The sequence below is a fragment of the Diospyros lotus genome, chromosome 9 (genome assembly GCF_014633365.1).
Source record: "Diospyros lotus cultivar Yz01 chromosome 9, ASM1463336v1, whole genome shotgun sequence".
In the NCBI taxonomy this organism is placed as follows: Eukaryota; Viridiplantae; Streptophyta; class Magnoliopsida; order Ericales; family Ebenaceae; genus Diospyros; species Diospyros lotus.
The window spans coordinates 27237250-27256786 of record NC_068346.1 but is presented as its reverse complement, the minus strand read 5'-3'; the positions used below and the strand labels follow the sequence as shown (position 1 = coordinate 27256786).

Here is a 19537-nt window from a genome sequence, read left to right as displayed (position 1 = left end):
TGGATGAAAACACTCAAAATAATTTTTTGTTGTTTTGAGTTTTTTTTACAATTTTTTTTTTTTCAAAAATACATTTTTAAAAATAACAAAGAGAACGTGTTTTTATTATTTTAAAAAATCAAAAACTAAAAATAACTTAAAAACAACAAAGAGAACGCAGTCTTATATTTTGTATTATTTTGACATAAAATGATTGTATAGAATTATGTTGAATAGTATGAGATGTAAATGTGAAATGTGGTTATGTATGTACCAGTAATTATTTTTGCAAAGTTCAGGTGAAGATGCAATTATTGGTGTTTTGATACCATTAAACTACTAAAATTGTTTTTTCATCTCTTGAATGTACTTTCTTCTATAAAATATTTATATATGTAGATGTGATAGTTGATGTACTAGAGAAGGAATTGTCTGTAAGAGTTTCAAATTCATTTTTAAATCATTTTTCGTGCTTGAGATTTTACTCTTAACGTTTTAACTTAATATATGTTGTATTTTTTAGCTGATTTAGCTTTTATTTTGGACTTGACTAAGTATCCATGCAAATAAACAATTCAATGGAAGTGAAATATACTTCAATTTAAGTTCAATCTAGACTACATTCTGTGTTAAATTCTGATTACCTTGCATTAGCTTTTATTTTGTTGAGCTAATGCAAGGTAATCAGGCAAATTTATGTTAAGGAGAAATAAGGCAAATTTTAGAAACTTTCAAGGCCTAACTGTAATTATTGAAAAAATAAAAAATTCGTGACACATTGGCATGCCAGGGAAAATAGGGTGTTGGATATGCCATGATGGCTAATACACTCAAGTAATTGGGTATGTACTGAAAGAAATAGGAGAAAGGAAATCGATTAATGAATCAAACAGCTTTTCTAACGCATGCGTTTCTTCTTTTTCCTTCTCTTTTGCCCCTCAAAGATGCCTGGTCCATGTGTTGAACGGAAAATCCCATAGAGAAGTGGGACTTGGGGGAACACTAGAATCATAACCAGGACACAACATAGCAGAAGAACAGGAATGGAGATCCAGGAGATCCGGTGGCTGAGGAATATGTAAATGGTGGTGCCAAAAGTAACCATCATGCTGGCTATCGAGAAGAATAGGGTGGCTATGCCTATTATGAGTTTCCTTGGCAAAGACACGAGGAATTCATCTTCAGTGTAGCGTGATTTGAGGATCCCTAAGAACATGAGCACTGAACTGGCAGAAGAGAACATGGACAAGGAATCGGATACTATGAAGATCATTAAGGAATCCTTGTATAAGTAAAGCGGTTTGCCGGTTTTCTCATCGAAGCCGCCTGGCACAGAGAAGATTGCTGTGAACATTACGGTGGCGACAAGAGCGGCCACAACAGTGCATGATGTTGACGTCTCCTTCATCCATTTTTCCCCTTCTTTCCTCATTCTCTTATGTTGTGAAGTAAACAAAGATCGAGACGTCTTGCCCGCATTGTTTTGCTTTTCTCTATACATTGGTTGAACAACTTTCTCCACTTCCTGCCATTAATAGCCAATGATTTCGTAAGAATTAATTCACCTTAGTATATGTAAAAGGTAAATTAAGAAGGATAATGGGGATCACCTGAAACCATTGGAGTTCCCTTTGCATCTTGAGAGCTGCACCAGAAATGCCATCAAGATGAGAAGAGGGCGACAGCATGGCCGCGTGGTGTAAGATGGAGTTACCATCTTTGTCCAAGCTAGTTGCTATCATGTTCTTCTTAGGCCCCGTCTTGTGTAACAAGTTGAAAATCTTTTCTCGCCGTTGAAGAACTGCGTATAAGAATATGTTGCGGCTATCACCATCAAGTACCCATATGATATCGGGGTAAGCTTTGAGCATTTCTTCCACAAACTCAACGATCCCGTGCTTGACTGCATTGAAAATTGCTTGAAATAATTCGCTCTTCTCTATCTGGGAGTGACTTAAAGCCGATATTTGGCAAGAAATGCAACTCAGCAGTTCAAGGACTTGGGCATGTTTCAACTTTATCTCATGTATAGTTTTAGTGCAGGGTACTGCAAGCATTCAAGGGGGAACAAACAAACGTTAATATCAACCAACCATGCAGAAACATCAGCAAAGGATTGAAGTGAATTTGCTCTTCGTACCTGCGAATTTTAGGACATCCCATGCTACTTCATACAAATGCCTGAGTTCTGCGTGTTTTCAAGCCATTATTTTTGGACTGAACAATTAATTCTTGCGGCATTCTTAATATGTATAAACTTATACCTCGTATGATGCTGTTTTCTTGATTGGTAGATCTTCCGGTGTCAGCTTCAATATCACTACAGTTGTTGGGTGCGCCATGTGAACGTATGGGCATACCTTTCAGTAATGGCGGACTTGTATTAAGTTGGCAATTACTTCGAAATTGGGCAAAATTAATAGAAAGAAGAAACTATCAAACAACTGTGCAAGAAAGAATTAATGGTGCTTAATTTCCCCTTTTCTTTTACTAAATTAAAGTTCATTTCAACCAAGGAAGAACTGCCAAAGCATCTTAAGGGAAACAAGAACTGCCAAAGCATGATTCCTTTTATCCCCGGCTGCTCACAGGGTTATCACACACTCTCTCTCTCTCTCTAAAAGGTATTTGTTTATTCCTTGATCCCAATGAATCCTGCCCCTGTTTTCTTAGAATGACTTAGTAGGCACTGAACCTAATTAAAGCAGCTCATCTATTGCACAATTTAGGAGAATCTAAAGTTCTTAAACCCTGGATGATGACTTTGGATTCGGCAAATTTGATAGCGGAGAGAATACTAATTAATTAAACCATTTACATGAATTTTGATTTTCTTAAATTTGATTTGGAATGGATCCCTATAGATAAATAAACAGGAAGGAAAATAGTATGCCCCAACTGACATTGCGTATTGTTCTCTTATTTAATCTTTTCATCCATCATATCATTTTTTCTATGTCCTTTTTTCTATTTTAGGTGGTCCACAACAGTCTAGTGGAAATCATCTGAAAGTGAATTATTATTTCAGTTTAGTTATTGAATTGACCGAAGTGTTGAAATTGAATAGATTAAAATTATGTAAAAAAATCGAACCAAACTGATTAAATAAATCAAATAATCAAACAATTGAAAATTGAAAAAACCAAACAAGTATGGAAAAAGCGAACTGATAAAAAACACTAAAAAAATCGAACAAACTGACAAAATTGAAAAAAAATCAAAAATTAAAAAATTGAAACTACAAGAATTGTAAACTCACCTCTATGGTTGGGGTTGGTTGCACGTCGTCAACCAAAGTAAAGAGGAAGGGAAGGGTGGGTCAATTGTGGGTCATTGGTCAGAGAAGGGGAAGGGTAGGCCGGTCACAACTTATGGGTTGTTAGTTGAAGCAAAGAGGAAGGGGGAGGGTAGATCAATCATGGGTCTTCAATCGGAGAAGGGGAAAGGTGAGTTGGTCGCAACTCACATTCGTTAGTTGAAGCAAAGAGGAATAATAGAAGAAAGAAAAGAAGAAGAATAGAAGAAAGAAAATAATGGATTCATTGTTGTTTCTTGTTAGTAGTATGAATGATCTTGATTGAGTTTTACTCTATTTCCATCTTGTGGGAACTTTCCCTCGAAATTCCTATGGTAGCAAGACTTCTGGAGGCGAGTCTTTGCAGTTCAGTAATAGAGTCTTTATATTGGACTTTTAGGTCTTTACACTTGGTATCAAAGAAGGGTTCAAGGATAAGTCTCTATACACATAGGCATGTTTGGTAGAATCAGGAATGAGTCTTATGATTAGATATGAGTTTAAATGGGAAATTTGAATTCTGAATATGTTGTTAGTGCAAGGAGATGAGAGTTCGCAGAGGGAGGCCACCGATCAAGAGTGGAGGATGGGGTCAGTCTGCATCTGCACATACACCTATGGCAGCATCTAAGACTCCGGGAGGGTGCAGTAGAGACTAGCGGCAAGAGATGGCTGAGGTGCCAGGGACCTTGGCAGGGATACGGAGAATAGTTGAGATTGTCACTATTGATCAGGTGAGACCAAAAAGGGTACCTCAAGAGGCCGAAATGGGTCTGGTTGAGACTAATGGTGATGGTCAACCTTCCTACCACCGTCCATGAGACTGATGGTTATGTTGGGGATTGGTTGCTTAAGTATTTTATAGCATTTTTACAACCTGAATTTCATGGGTGGTGGATGTGTTAGAGGTGAAAAATTGTATGTCATCAATAGAAAAGCACCTCCGATCTATGGGGTGCAACGATAGCCAAAAGGTGCAGTTAACTACCTTTATTTTGCAAGGAGACGTGGAGCGATGGTGGGAAATTGCTAGACAGAGGTATATCAGCAGGGAACCATCGTGAATGGAATTTCAAGAAGTTTTTAATGGACATTTCTTTCTCAAGTGGGTTAGGGATAAAAAGCTTAAGATTTCATTGAGTTGGTGCAAGGTAGCAAGATTGTGGCATGCCATAAGAATCAAAGTTTACCTCTCTAGACTGATTTTCCCCAGATTTAGTTTAAACTAAGGCCAATAAAGTGGCTAAATTTCGTAGGGGCTTACGTATGGATATTCACCATGCATTAGCAAGAGCACGGATCATTGACAGTCCCACTGTGTTGCAAAGAGCTTATTCCATTAAGCGGGATAGGATTCAGTTGAGGATGGGGCAGGCTACTCAGAAAGGGGTGAGTTCGTCTCAAGGCCACAAAAGGGATCGGAAGAGAAGGTGGAAGGAAAGTTTAATCGAGAGTGCAGAATAGACCCCAGAGGGGGCACAAAGCAAGTGAGTGCATGCAATCGTCATAGCCTGGTTGATAGAGGTCTAGAGGATAGGGGCAGAGACATGTGCAACAACAGATGGGGCCCAGGGTTCAGGGAGCAGCTCCACCCTTTCCACTACCAACAGCACCGGTTGCACAACGTTCCACCATCACTAATAGACCCTGAGTTACGGGACGTGTATTTGCATTGACAGTGGCAGAGGAAGAAAGAGGGAATGACACAGTGCAAGGTATTATTGCTTTATATGGTCATGATGTGTGTGTGTTGTTTAACACAGGGTTTACACATTCTTCCATTGCACAGGGTCTTGTGGAAATTGTTCCTATTCCTCAAATTTTACTACTATACTATTTGTCAGTCACAACACCAAGGGAAGCTACGTTGTATGGGAGCGAGGTAATTAAAGAATATGAGATTGGGGTGCATGATAGGGTGATGCCAGGTGACTTGGTAGTACTGGTTATTCAAGACTTTGATCTCCTTCTAGGCATGGATTGGTTGTCATGACACTATGCTAAGATAGACTATCACCGGATGGTAATTTCTTTTGAATTCCCTTATCAGCCAATTGCTATATACCGAGGTTTTAAATTGGTAGTGTCAACCGTGATGATCTTGGTGATGAAGGCATAGAGCTTGATACGGTATGGATGTGAAGCATATCTTGCCTTTGTGATGACTGCCACGACAGGTAAGGAAAGAAACATAGCTGAGTTGCCAGTGATTCGAGACTTCCTTGATGTGTTTCTTGAGGAATTGTCAGGCTTGCCGCCACATAGGGACATAGATTTCACCATTGAGTTGTTTCTTGGTACATAATTGATCTCACAGACTCCGTACAAAGTGGCTATAAATGAATTAAAGGAATTGAAAGTTCAGGTACAGGACTTGTTGGATAAAGGATTCATTCGGCAGAGTACCTCCCCTTGGGGAGCACCAATTTTGTTCGTGCTAAAAAGGGCTGGGTCCTTGTGACTATGCATTGAGTGGAAGATTTGTTAGACCAATTGCATGGAGCCTTCGTATTCTCCAAGATAGATTTGAGATTGAGATATCATCAAGTGCGAGTTAGGGATGAGGATATACAGAAGACTACTTTTCGTGCTAGATATGGTCATTATGAATTCATGGTCATGCCATTTGGATTGACGAATGCACCAACGGTGTTTATGGATCTAACGAATTGAGTGTTCCAGGAGTATCTAGACCACTTTGTGATCGTCTTTATTGATGATATCTTAGTTTATTCACCAAGGCTAGAGGAACATACAGCACACCTAAGGTTGGTTTTGCAATGGCTTAAGGGAAGGAAGTTGTATGCCAAGTTCTCCAGGTATGAGTTTTAGCAGCCACATGTGGGATTTCTTGGGCAATGTGGTGATAAGAGAAGGCGTTTATGTGGATCCAGAAAAGATTAGGAGGTATGCAATTTTCTTGCTCTGGCAGGTTATTATCGATGATTCATTGATGGATTTGCCTGTTTGGCTTCGTTGATGACTAAGTTGACTGAGAAAATGGTGCATTTTGTGTGAAATGATGCTTCTAAAGATTGCTTCCAAGAGTTGAAGTGACGATTGACTTCAACGCCCATCTTAGCTATTCCTCAAAGTGGTGAGAAGTTTGTGGTATATAGTAATGCTTCCCACATAAGTTTGGGTTGTGTATTGATATAGGATGGCCGTGTGATTTCTTATGCATCCTAATAGTTAAGGAAGCATGAATTAAACTATCCCACTAACAACTTATAGCTAGTGCTCGTGGTATTCACATTGAAGATCTGGAGGCATTATCTCTATGGGGAGGAGGTGGAGTTGTATATGAATCATAAGAGTTTGACCAATTTACTCTCCTATAAAGATTTGAATATGACGTAGCGATGCTAGATAGAATTGTTTAAAGGCTATGATTGTAGGATCTTATACCACCCAGGGAAGGCCAATGTGGTGGTTGATGCCTTGAGTTGCTCCTCAGCGTCAATTACAACAATGATGATTCAAGAGTGGATGCTTCTTAAGAAGATGAGCGAGTTTGCTATTTCAGTAGCTCTAGCAAGCCCTGTGGTATGCTGTGCCTCTATGAGTATTTGCTCGGACTTGTTAGGACGGATATGGGATCAACAGTAGAGTGATGCCTGATTGGCGCGTATTTTTGTGGATATAAAATATTTGAACCTTTGGGGTATAGCCAGGAAAAGGATGATTTTTTGTTATATCGGGGACGAGTTTGTATATCGAAGGACAAGGAGATTAGGCAAGTGATTCTATTAGAAGCTCATCAAACCCGCTATATTGTCCACCCAAATGCTACCAGGATGTATTGAAATCTGTAACAACATTATTAATGGGATGGTATGAAAAAGAGTATAGCATATTTTGTATCTCGATGCCTTGTATGTCAGGAAGTAAAGGTTGAGCATCAGAGACCTGCAAGGTTGTTGCATCCATTGTCTATTCCAAAGTAGAAATGGAATCACATCACTATAGATTTTATCACAGGATTACCGCGTACCAATAAGGGCCACGTTCCTATCTGGGTAATTGTGGACAAATTAACAAAGACGACACATTTTTTACCAGTTAAGAAGACATTTCCTTGCATCATTTGGCTAAGTTGTACATTGAGTAAATTATGAGGCTACATGGTGTGGCAGTTAGCATCACATTAGATCGGGACCCCAGATTCATGTCGCACTTTTGGGATGCGTTGCACAGTGCTCTGGGGACACAGTTACAATTTAATACAGCATTTCATCCCTAAATAGATAGACAATTGGACCGAACCATTCAGACATTAGAGGATATGCTCTGAGCTTGTGTGTTGGATTTCCACAGAAGTTGGGATGATCATTTTCCAATGATGGAGTTTGCCTATAATAACAATTATCCTTCCAGCATTAAGATGGTGCCCTATGAGGCATTGTATGACAAACCCTGTAGATCCCCTTTGTGTTGGACTGAGATAGGAGACCGAGTAATACTTGGACTAGAGATCGTGGAGCAGACAATAGAGAATATAGGGTTGATTCAGAGCCAAATGAAAGTGACCCAGGACCGACAAAAGAGCTACACCGACAACCGACGATAGAATTTGGAATTTGTCATCGGGGATTTAGGTTTTCTAAGAAGTTAAGTCCTCACTATGTGGGATTGTTTGAGATATTAGAATGGATTGGTCCTTTGGCCTATTGATTAGCACTACCACCACACCTATCTCGTGTGCATAACGTGTTCCATGTATCTATGCTTGGAAAATATTGATTGGACCCACATCATATAGTCAATTATCACTCCCTTGAGGTCAAAGAAGACGCGTCCTACGACGAGTCACCTGAGTGTATTTTAGACTGGCAAGAAAGAGTCTGGAGGAACCAGACCATTGTTTATGTAAAGGTACAGTGGCATGGTCATAGTCTTGAAGAGGCAACGTGGAAGCTAGAGGAGGAGATGAGGCATGTCTATTCACAATTATTCGAAGAACCAGGTATGAATTTAGGGGGCCAAATTCTCTTAAGGGGGGAGGATTTGTAATGACCCGTTTATACATGATTTAATGAATATTTGTGGATTGAAAGGGAAATGTTAATTTATTTTGTTTTAAAAAAATAGGCAACTATCTAGCAGAAATCAAGGTATAAGTGGTATTATTAATGTGAGGTGTGAGTGTTAATTTCTAGAAATTTTGGGGTCTATGTGTAATTTCTGAATATTAGTTGTGGAGTCTATTTAAAATTAAAGATGTGCATATATTAAGTAAGGAGGCTGGTGGAGCAGGCGGCACGCCCACGGGAAGAGGTTGTTAGTGGTCGCGAGTTTGAGGCTTGGCATGCGCGCGGTTAGAGGAAGAAAAAAGGCTGGCATTTTCCAGCTAAAGTAGCAATAAAATGGCGTCATTTCGAGGGTCGCAGCCTTGCTATTGGCTGCCATGCAACCACCTTCTAGCCACTTAATTTTGTGGATTTATGCCATAATTTCCTGCTATATATGTGTGTGCAATCGGTAACAAGTAAAAAGAAATTGGAGAGAAAATTTGGGGAAGAAGCCAGCGCAAGCAACAACAAAAAAGAAGAGAAAAATCAAGAAGAAAGTGGGAAAAATTTATGCAACTGGAGTTTAAGGAAGCTAGGTAAGTGGGAAAAATATATATTGGGAATTTTGTACATTTGGATTTAATTTTTAAACTGCGATCTTATTATTTTTGATAAAAATATTATTTTGTAGTGTGTGAGCAAAAAAAATTGGAATCTTCTTCAGCTCACCTTTTATTTTGCATAGCGGTGTGACAGCAAGACGGGGATATCCAACTTTTTGTATACTCAGTGGATAATTGAGAGAGCTACGGCTTGGTTAAAGCCAGGGTGAGGGTGGATGATGGTCCATAATACTGTCATGGCATCTTTATACATATTTTTGGTAGGTGGATTATATTATGAGGGCCTCAGGCTCATATGTCTTATGCTAGCCAGTCATGGTTGCGATAAGTTTGTATGCTAAGACTTAGGTGTCAGGTTGTGCATTTATTATGTAGGCCTCCAATAACTGTTATGTGCATTGATATACTTATGTTGAGCACTGGATATTTTGGTGCATGGTACGGTGTGATATTATCATTTATAGCACAACATTTGGTGGGGCGTATTCTGGGTGAGAGATTTATTCTTAGTCTTATCATTATTTTTCCTATTATGCATGCGGAGCCTTGTGGCTCACCTTGTGTTAACATCATTCTAGTTGTGGGAGCTTATGTTGAGGATGAGCTTGTGACGTGTCGGTCTTAGGTGGCTACGTGTACAAGGCAATCCCGACCGAAAAGATCTCTAGGACTGAGTTGTAGACACGGGCTCAGATGTTGTGATTTGTTAGATTTGATTGGTCAATGCACTGTTATGTATAAGAAAGCCCCTGAGATGTGTATTTGTGGTTAATTTGCTTCCGATGTTGTATAATTATGAGACAAAATCTCAGCCCATGTACTTGAGCTATTAGTTGGTTGTAAATAAAAATTGAGGAAATTCTAGGTTGTAACACAACCTCAGGAGAATCTTTTTCAAATGGCACACATTTTTTGTTCTTCTCACATTAAGGGTCAAAGCACCTACCATCCTTTATTTATTTTTTTTATGGCTCTAATTATGACTATTAGAAGAAAAAAAAAATTCTTATGTAGGACATTAGTATTTTCAAACATTAATGGAAGGGGTAGACCTTCCAAATATGGAAAATATGAAGGAGTTAATGGAATAGCGAAAGAGGATTGTGGAGATCAATGTAAGAGAATGAACAATTTGTTTTGTGCTTTAAGTCCAAATGAATTTAATCAAGTCTCAACTTGCAAGACGATAAAGGAAATATGGGACAAACTTGAAGTCACCCATGAAGGGACAAAACAAGTAAAGGAAACTAAGATTAATATTCTACACCATGATTAAGAATTATTTCCCATAAACGAAGAAGAAAAAATCAAGGACATGTTCACTCGCTTCAATGACATAGTCACCGGCTTCGAGTCGTTGGGAAAGGCCTACACCAATGGAGAGAAGGTAAGAAAGATCCTTAGAAGCCTTCCAAGGGCTTGGGATTTAAAAGTAACAGCTATTATTGAAGCTAAACATTTAGATGCTTTGTCTTTAGATAACTTGCTTGGATATTTGATGACTCATGAAATTTTATTAAAAGATAGATATAGTGGAGGAATCAAAGAAATAAAAGAATGTTGCTTTCAAAGTTGAAAAAGAAGAAAAAAAATCATATGATAGTGATGATGAAGATATTTTTTTGTTTGCAAAAAAGTTCAATAGATTTTTGAAAAAGGGAAAATTTTCAAAAGAGATAAAGAATAAAAAGAAGAAACCACTAATGAAATTGGATGTTTTGAATATAAGAAGTGAGGTCATATGAGGACGGAATGTCCTTTATTGAAGAAGAATGCTAGGAAAGGGGAAAAGAAGGTGTTTACGGCATGGAACAGGGAGGATCCATCCTCTAGTGATGCATCACAAGCGGAAGAGAAAAAGGAGATAGACACCCTAAATGATGAAATGAAAGTTTTAAAAGAAGAAAATGAGAGTCTTCAAAAAAAAAATTTGGATTTAATGGATATATTGAAAAAATTAGTTGAAGGGAAAAAGAAGCTAGAAATGATTTTAGGAAATCAAATGAATTTTAGTAAAAAACAAGGAATAGCATTTGATTCTTTTCAAAATAAGAGTAATAAGACCATTATTGTGCGAGCATCTCTTCAAAAATTTATTTCAAATAGATCATTTAAAAAAAATTCTTTTTCAAGAAATAAGAAACAACCAACAAGTGCGTAATAAGAAACAACCGAACTAACGTAAAACAAATTTGTGTACCAAACATTGATATCAACACTAACATTAAAGGACTCGAGAAAGCATGGGTACCAAAGGGAGAAACTTGATTATATGCTTGACCGGTTGCATTGGTTTCAAATCATGCAAGGAGCAAACGGTTCTTGGAAGCAAATGCTCCAAACATATGATTTGGGACAAAAGGCTCTTCAACCATCTCACCTACAAGAATGGAGATAATGTAGTATATGGAGACAACTCAAAAAGTAAGATTTTTGGCATTGGCTCTTTATCATTTCCTAATTTAACTTTAGAGAATGTGTTCTTTGTAGATGGTCTTAAACTCAATTTATTAAGCCTAAGTCAACTATGTGATAGAGGATGTAGAGTATGTATTGGTTCAAACTCATGTGAAGTAATTTGGTTGAAATCAAATGAATCAAAATTGCTAAGAAATGGGGTAGGTAATGTTTACCAAAAGGTTAAAATTAATTAACTCATTCTTGAGAGAGCTCTCATGCTGCCCCTTTTGAGCTAACACTCTTTAAGCCTTAGGATGTTTCCCCCTTGGAGGTTCTTAGTGTTGCTCGCTATCATGGATACTGTTAGCGACCAGACTCTTGGATGGCTTCATGATCGCCTCCATCAAGTGTTGGTCTTGAATCATCGCTTTAAAAGGTAATCATTAGCTTTCTCTTTCATAATCTATTCCCTTGGAGTGATTCTAAAGGAATTATGGTTAAATTGTTTTTCCACTGTGCTTATGATCCATAAATTCCTTCAGTGGTATCAGAGACAAATCCATTGGAAATAGATTTAGTATATGCTCAATTTGTTTATTTGATTAAATTTATGATGAGTTCTAATTGGGTATAGGGAAAATCCATTATTTTAATGAGATTAAAATCTGTATTCCATGATTGTAATGAGATTAAAGTTGTTATTTCAGTATCTATGATTTTAATGAGATTAAAATCGGTATTTCATGGTTTGTGATTTTAATGATATTAAATTGGTATTTTATGAGGAATAATCAATCTATGAAGTGTTCATAGGCAGCAATAATTGATTTGATCAATAAAAGTCATAAAACTGTAATCAACATGTCAGGCATGGTTATTCTAGGGTCTAATGGGCCATTCCAGTCTTAAACGCAGTGAAAGCAGCGTTGGTGGGGCACTCCCACAACACAGCCACTCAGTCGTACTAGGTTGTGCGCAGACACGTAGGGAAGAAACCAGTTTTTTCCTATCATAGAGTTTGGGGATGCAAAGCTTATGTTCAACTGTTGATTTCAAATAAGCCATCACCTAAAGTTAAAAAATGCCTATTAGTGGGATACCTAAAATTCTCAAAAGGTTGTTATTTCTATAATGCTCAATAGCAAAAGGTATTCATTGCTTGACATGATGTGTTTATGGAGGAAAAGTTCCTTTCCAAAAAGGATAGTGGGAGGAAAGTAGAGCTTGAAGAGGTTCAAGCACCACCTATAGACAAAGATCAGTTAGAGGAACCTCAGGATGCACTACAAAGGGTTGTCAAGCATACTACTCCAATTATGCAGGAGCTTCATAGATCCTCCAGGATCAATCAAAAGCCAAAGAGATATGGATTTCTCATGACTTCTAAAGGAGAAGTGATGCTCATAGAAAATGATGAGCCCAAAACCTGTGAGGAAGACATAGTAGATAGAGACTCTACTAAGTGGCAATAGGTTATGCAAGGAAAGACGAATCCATGTACTATAACAACCCATTAGAGGGACCAATATTTATTTAAGAATTTTTTAATTAATTTTTGAAGTATTTGATTAAGAGATTTTGTCAATTAATTATTTAATGTGGCAATTTAGAGATTTTGAAAGAAAAGAATAACATTTAATTCTATTTAATTCTGGAGTTAAAAGAATTTGCCAAAATGGCAATCTAGTAATTTTTAATTGAGATAATAGTATTTAAATAGCATTTAAATGGCATTTATTTTAGGGAAATTAAATGCAAGGGCATGAAGGTAATTTTAGAGTTTTATTATTATTTGAGAGTGTTAATAATAATTTTTGTATTATTATTAATTAAGTGAGATTATGTATTTAAAGGAGAATCAGAATCCATGTATGAGATGGATTTGGATTGAGAGTCTCCTAGTTAGATTTGGAGAAGGAATCCAAGTTGTAGAAGAAGTGTGATCTAGGGCTTTATGTCTATATATATAGCCCATTAGCTTAACTTTTCTTCATGTCGTGTGAAGAACAGAGAGGCCAAGAGATAGCAAAGGCTTGCTAGAGTCTTCAGGATCGCTCCAGGGTTCGATCAGAGAGTTCTATCAGGCAAGTATCATTCCTGTAAATCCTTCCTTTAAAGGTTTATATCAATGTTTCCAGATTGAACAAGTATTCTTGTTGAGTTTCAATTTACAGATATGTATATATATATATATGCGTTTACAATAAGTTCCATGGTAGTTCAAGCATGATTTAATAGCAATTCAGTCAAATATATCAGTGAATCATCCTTAATGTTGTTTCATATAAATTGAGATTTGTTTTCGCAAGATTTCTTTTAAAATGGTGTAGTTTTAATGAGATTTGTTTAAGATCAAGGCCTCTATATTCGTTCATGTTCGTCAAAAATAGTTGCAGACATCCGGATGTGTTCTTGATATCTGGATGGATTTTTTAGAGTTTGTGATTGACATCCGAATGGGCTAGAAGCTATCCAAATGTGTCATAAAGTTTTCTGTGAGTGACATCCAAATGGCCCTTGGGCATATCCGGATGGCTTTAGCAATATATTTAGATGGTTTGTATCACATCCGATGGAGTCCAGTGCCTATTGTGAGTAATATCTGGATAGCTCTTGTTCATATCCGGATAGAATAGTAATATCCGAATGCTTCGTTTTCGTATTCAGATGTGTCCAGCAATGATTGTGAGTAGTATCTGGATGCCTTGAGTTGTATCCAATTGTGTCTAGTTGTTGTAAGTGATATCCAGATACTTCGTGTTGTATCCGGATGAGTTTAAGGCTTTTGTGAATGATATCCGGATACCTTGTATCGTATCCGGATGTGTCTAAGGTTCTTCGAGTATGATATTCGGATGGTTTGTTCATACATCCGAATAGGTCAAATGATATACGAATGTCTTGCCTGATATCCGGATGCCTCCCTCAAAAGTTGAATTTCATATTTAAATAGTCTCCAGTAGCATTCGAATGCATCAGTGAGATATCCAAATGACCTGAATCATATCTGGATGTCCTAGTTCATATCTGAATACGTCCCAGAATATCCGAATAGTTTCTGATTGAGCGCCAGTGTATCCGAATGAGACTTCTTCATATTCGAATATCTTTCATCATATCCGAATATCCTTCCTGATATCTGGATGGCCTTTCCAGAAATCCAATTGAACTTCCAGTACAGCTTAATTCAAGTTTTATTAAAATAAAAAATTTTAATATCTCCAAATATTGAATTTGAATGCCAGAATATAACAAGTTAATCATGCCCATATCATAAATCATAATTCATAGAATCTTTGTATTCCAATATATAGATGAAGATCATATCATGTTCAGCATTATTTTATTATAACATGATCAGCATTTTTTTTTAGATTATGTGTATACATTTTGGTATGAGCATTGAGCATGACTTTATATGGAGCACTACATATCGTGTGCCAGCATTTACGTGAGCATTGCATTGTATTATGCGCGCCGGGCGGCTTGTCCGCGGGGATCCCATCTGTTTCAGTTTCAACTCAGTTTATGAGTTGCCCGCCTAGGGGCCACCAGGGGGCTAGGGGCATATTGCCCACAATTTTTATGTATGCAGGATACAGATCAGACATGTATGTATTATCAAGTTACGTGGGCTTATGAGCCAAAGTTGCATACCTGCATTTAGTTTACATTTTATGTGCATTATATTTTTTTTATGAATGCAAACAGACAGTGATTATACTCAATACGAGTTCAGTAAGTATTTATTAGTATCGATATTCTTCGATTCAGCTTTAGTTATTTTTTCCATCTTATTACTTGCTGAGCTTTGTAGCTCACCTTGTACTCTTTACCCCTCCAGGTACTAGCAGGGGAGTACTAGAACTAGGGCCTAGTAGCAGTGGTCTATAGTGTGTGTACGTGGAGCCACTCAAGATAAAAGATGTATGGGAGTCTATTGAGTTTTGTAGTGTTTTGTCGGTTTAGATCTATTTTACATTTCAGTTGAGGGAATGTCCCTTAGTCAAAATTTATGTTTTTTAGTTTGTATTGATTCAGAGTTTTATTTTAGTGGATTGAGATGTTCAGTCATGGTATCAGATTTCTGTTTATCAGTTAGTTAATTTATTTTCCTCGTAGCACCTCTTCTCGGGCAGATCTAGAAGAAAGGGTGTTACATGTACACTAACCAAGTGTGGACCTTGGTTAATCAACCTAAAGGGGTAAATCCCATAGAGTGCAAATGGGTCTTTAAGAGAAAGACTAACATGGATGGAAATGTAAGTTTCCATAAGACTCGCTTAGTGGCTAAGGGTTTCAAGCAGCAATATGGTATTAACTATAATGAAACCCTCTCACCTGTTGTGATGCTGAAATCCATCATAATTGTGTTTTCTATTACTGCATACCATGACTATGAGATTTGGCATTTGGATGTTAAAACAATTTTCCTTCATGGAAACTTAACCGATGACGAGTATATGATACAACCAAATGGTTTATTCTTTAAGGAAAATGCTTAAAAAGTATGCAAACTATAAAGGTCCATCTATGGAATTAATCAAGCCTCTAGAAATTGGAACATCAGGTTTGATGAGATAATCAAAGAGTTTGATTTCTCACAAAGTGAGGATGATCCATGTGTATATAAGAAGATTAGAGGGAGCACCGTTGTTTTCTAGTCTTATATGTGGATGACATATTGTTGATGGGAAATGACATTTCTACCTTGCAAGAGGTAAAGGCTTTGCTCTCCAATTATTTCTCTACGGACTTAAGGGAATCGACCTACATCTTTGGCATTAAGGTTTATAGAGATGGATCTAAAAGGTTACTTGGCCTGAGTCAAAACATGTACATAGATAAGATACTAAAGAAGTTCAATGTAATGGAGGCAAAAAAGGGTTCTTGTCCAAATCTCATGGCATATATATTTCTCCAAGGATAGGTGTCCAAAGGCACAAGAAGAGAGAGATATGATAAGTAAAATTCCATATGCATCAGCTGTTGGATCTATCATATATGTCATGCTATGTACAGGGATATATATCTCTTACGCTTTGAGCATAACAAGTAGATATTAGGCTAATCTCGAAAAGGGCACTAAACGGTAGTTAAAGCCATCCTTAAGTACTTGACAAGAACTAAGGATGCATTTTTGGTATATGGTGCGGAAATGGAGCTAGTAGTAAGTGGTTACTATAATGCTAGTGTCCAATCAGTCAAGAATGATTTCAGATCTTAGTTTGGATATGTCTCTTACCTTAATGGAGTAGTAATTACTTCACAGAGTTTCAATTAAGAAACTGTTACAAATTCTACAATAGAGGCAGAGTATATTGTAGCTTTCGAGGTAGCCAAGGAAGCAGTTTGGATTAATAAGTTCATCTCTAGACTTTGTATGGTTCCAAGCATTGTTGGTCCAGTGGCCCTTTATAGTGATGACAATGGTCTATTGTTCTAGCAAGGAACCATGGTCTCATCAATGATCTAAGCACATACTCCGCTAGTTTCACCTGATTAGGAAAATCATTGGGAGATGTGATGTGAAGAATTGCAAGGTATATATAGATGATGTTGTTGTTGATCCGTCCAAACACTTACATAACTAAAACATGATGGTCATGTTAGGTCCTTAGGCATTAGGCACATACCAAATTGGTTGTAGTGTAAGTGGGAGATTGTTAGTATATGCTCTACAACTTAAGTGTGACATTGTATGTGACACACTAAGATTTCATGTTGTTAATGTATGTCCTACAATTTAAGTGTTAAGTTGTACTTGATACATTTATAAGATTTAATATTGTTAGTGTATAGGCAACAGCTTAAGTGTTAAGTTGTACATGATATATTAAGGTTGGATATATCAATGAGTAATATATCTGTTTGTTTCATGTTCCTGATATTCAATTAGCACATCTTTGACTTTTATATTTAATTATATAAGATGCCTAAAGACAAAGCCAATAGGGATACTTTGTGTAGAAAATAATTAAAGTGACTTTAATTGTAAGGTCTTTGATACACATAAGAGTATACCTTAAAATGTCCCTAATTAAAACTGTCATTGAGATGAGACATCAATGACACAAAGAGATAGATGTGTATTATGCCGTTACCTTACGAAGGTGGCAATTAATCTTACAAACTGTGAGCATTGTATGCCTAAGCTAGTACATGGGTGCTTGTTCAAGAACAAGTTCACTTGTCATGAGGATTCTAATTGAATCTTGCAAAAAGTGTCTAGGGAAACCTCTAGTGGCAGTTGTGCAAGTGATCCTTCAACTTGAGAACATCATAGTGCCTTGCCTGTGGATTCATATACTTTAACATTGTTATGGAAACATCTCAATAAGGTGTGAGTTCAACAATGATTGGGTATGCCATGAAGCATGCAAAGGCTATAAGTGGTCAAGATAGGATTCATCGATCCCAATTAAGAAAAGATATATCTTATGGGCCCTTTGATGAAAGATGACTTGAAGTTTGTGGCTACAGTTGGATGTTAACCCAAAGGAAATCATCCTTCTAGGAGACCAAAGAATATTATGATCAAACTAAGGAAAGGATTGACACTTTTTGTAACGACCCGTTAGAGAGAATTATTTAATTATTTATTTAATTTTTGGCTAAAAGAATTTGCCAATTAATTATTTAATGTGGCAATTTATAATTTTTTTTAAATGAGAGGAATAGCATTTAAAGGATTTAAATTATGTGAAAATTAAATGCAAGGGCATGAAGGTAATTCTAGAGTTTTAAATAATAATTTTCTATTATTAGGAATTATTTAATTAGAGATATTATGTAAATGGGGGAATCCATACATGAGAAGGTTTAGGTTTGAAGTCTCCAAGTTAATTAAGAAAAAGGACTCCAAATTATAAAAGGAGTAGGAGATGGGCTTCTAAGGCTATTTCTTTATCTATATAAAAGCACATAAACCATAGTTTTCTTCACGCCGCGTGAGGAGCAGAGAGCCAAGAAATCTATGAGTTGTAGAAGTTGCTTTGCATAGGAGATTTTTGGTTCAGATCGCGAGAGTCGATCAAGATTTATCGAGGCAAGTATCTTCCCTGTAATCTCTTCCATTACAGGTTCATATTAGTTTCGTTTTCAGATTATTCGAGTTCATCGTTATAGTTTTCAGATTTATATCAGTAAGTAGAGATGTATATATATATATATATATGTATAGCACTGAAGTTATGAGCTAGTTCTATTACTCCTTCTCCATTTTGGATTGCAAGTTCTATTACTCCTTCTCTATTTTGGATTGTGAGTTCTATTACTCCTTATTCATTTTGGATCGCAAGTCCTATTATTCCTTCTCCATTTTGAATTGCAAGTCCTATTACTCTTTCTCTATTTTGGATTGTGAGTTCTATTACTCCTTCTTCAGTTTTGATTGCAAGTTCTATTACTCCTCCATTTTGGATTGTGAGTTCTATTACTTCTTTTCCCATTTGGAGTACAAGTCCTATTTTTTCTTCTTTCCTTTGAGTTGCAAGTTCCTTCCTCTTTTTATTTCTTTTAAAGGTAAGTTCTCATATATGCATGATCTTTATAGCGATTCAATCAAATATTATCTTTGAATCCTCCTTAAAGTTGTTTTATATCGATTGGTATTTGTTTTCCCAATATTTTATTCAGAATGGTGTAGAATCATTAAGTTTTATTTCAAATTTCAATCTCTATTAGCGTTCATGTTCCTCAAATTTAATTGCAGATATCCGAATGGGTCTTCCCATATCTGGATGAGTTCCAAGTTCCTTGCATATCTATCCGAATGGTTCTTTGTACATCCGGATAGCTCATATCCAGATGCCCTTCCTTCTATCCAGATAGGTCTAGCATATCTGGATGCCTCTTTCTGTATCCAGATGTCCAGAATCGTATCCGGATGTCCTAGTTTCTATCCGAATATATCCCAGCATATCTGAATAGCTTCTTATTTGAGCACCAGTGTATATGGATGAGCCTTCTTCATATCCGGATGTCTTTTCTCATATCCGAATATCTTCCCTAATATCCGGATGGCTTTTCCAGAAATCCAAGTGAACTTCCAATGATGTTTTAATTCAACTTTTATTCAGATAAAGATATTCAATACCTCCAAATATTGAAATTTTATGTCAAAATATAACAAGTTAATCATGCCCATACCATAATACATAATTCATAGAATCTTTGTAATCCAATATGTTGAAGATGAGATTACATGTTTAGTGTTTATTATGACA

General features: G+C 36.8%; 1 protein-coding gene across 1 annotated transcript in view; it reads right to left on the bottom strand.

Moving 5' to 3' along the window:
* Positions 1-720: 720 nt before the first annotated feature.
* Positions 721-19537, bottom strand: part of LOC127809173 (protein ACCELERATED CELL DEATH 6-like) — a 39552-nt gene continuing 20735 nt past the window's right edge. The window contains exons 5-8 of the mRNA XM_052347904.1: positions 2244-2339; positions 2120-2167; positions 1590-2026; positions 721-1504 (exon numbers count right to left, since the gene is read on the bottom strand). Of these exons, the coding sequence (XP_052203864.1) occupies positions 878-1504; positions 1590-2026; positions 2120-2167; positions 2244-2339 (1208 nt within the window). The 3' untranslated portion in view covers positions 721-877. The remainder of the gene's footprint in view (positions 1505-1589; positions 2027-2119; positions 2168-2243; positions 2340-19537) is intronic.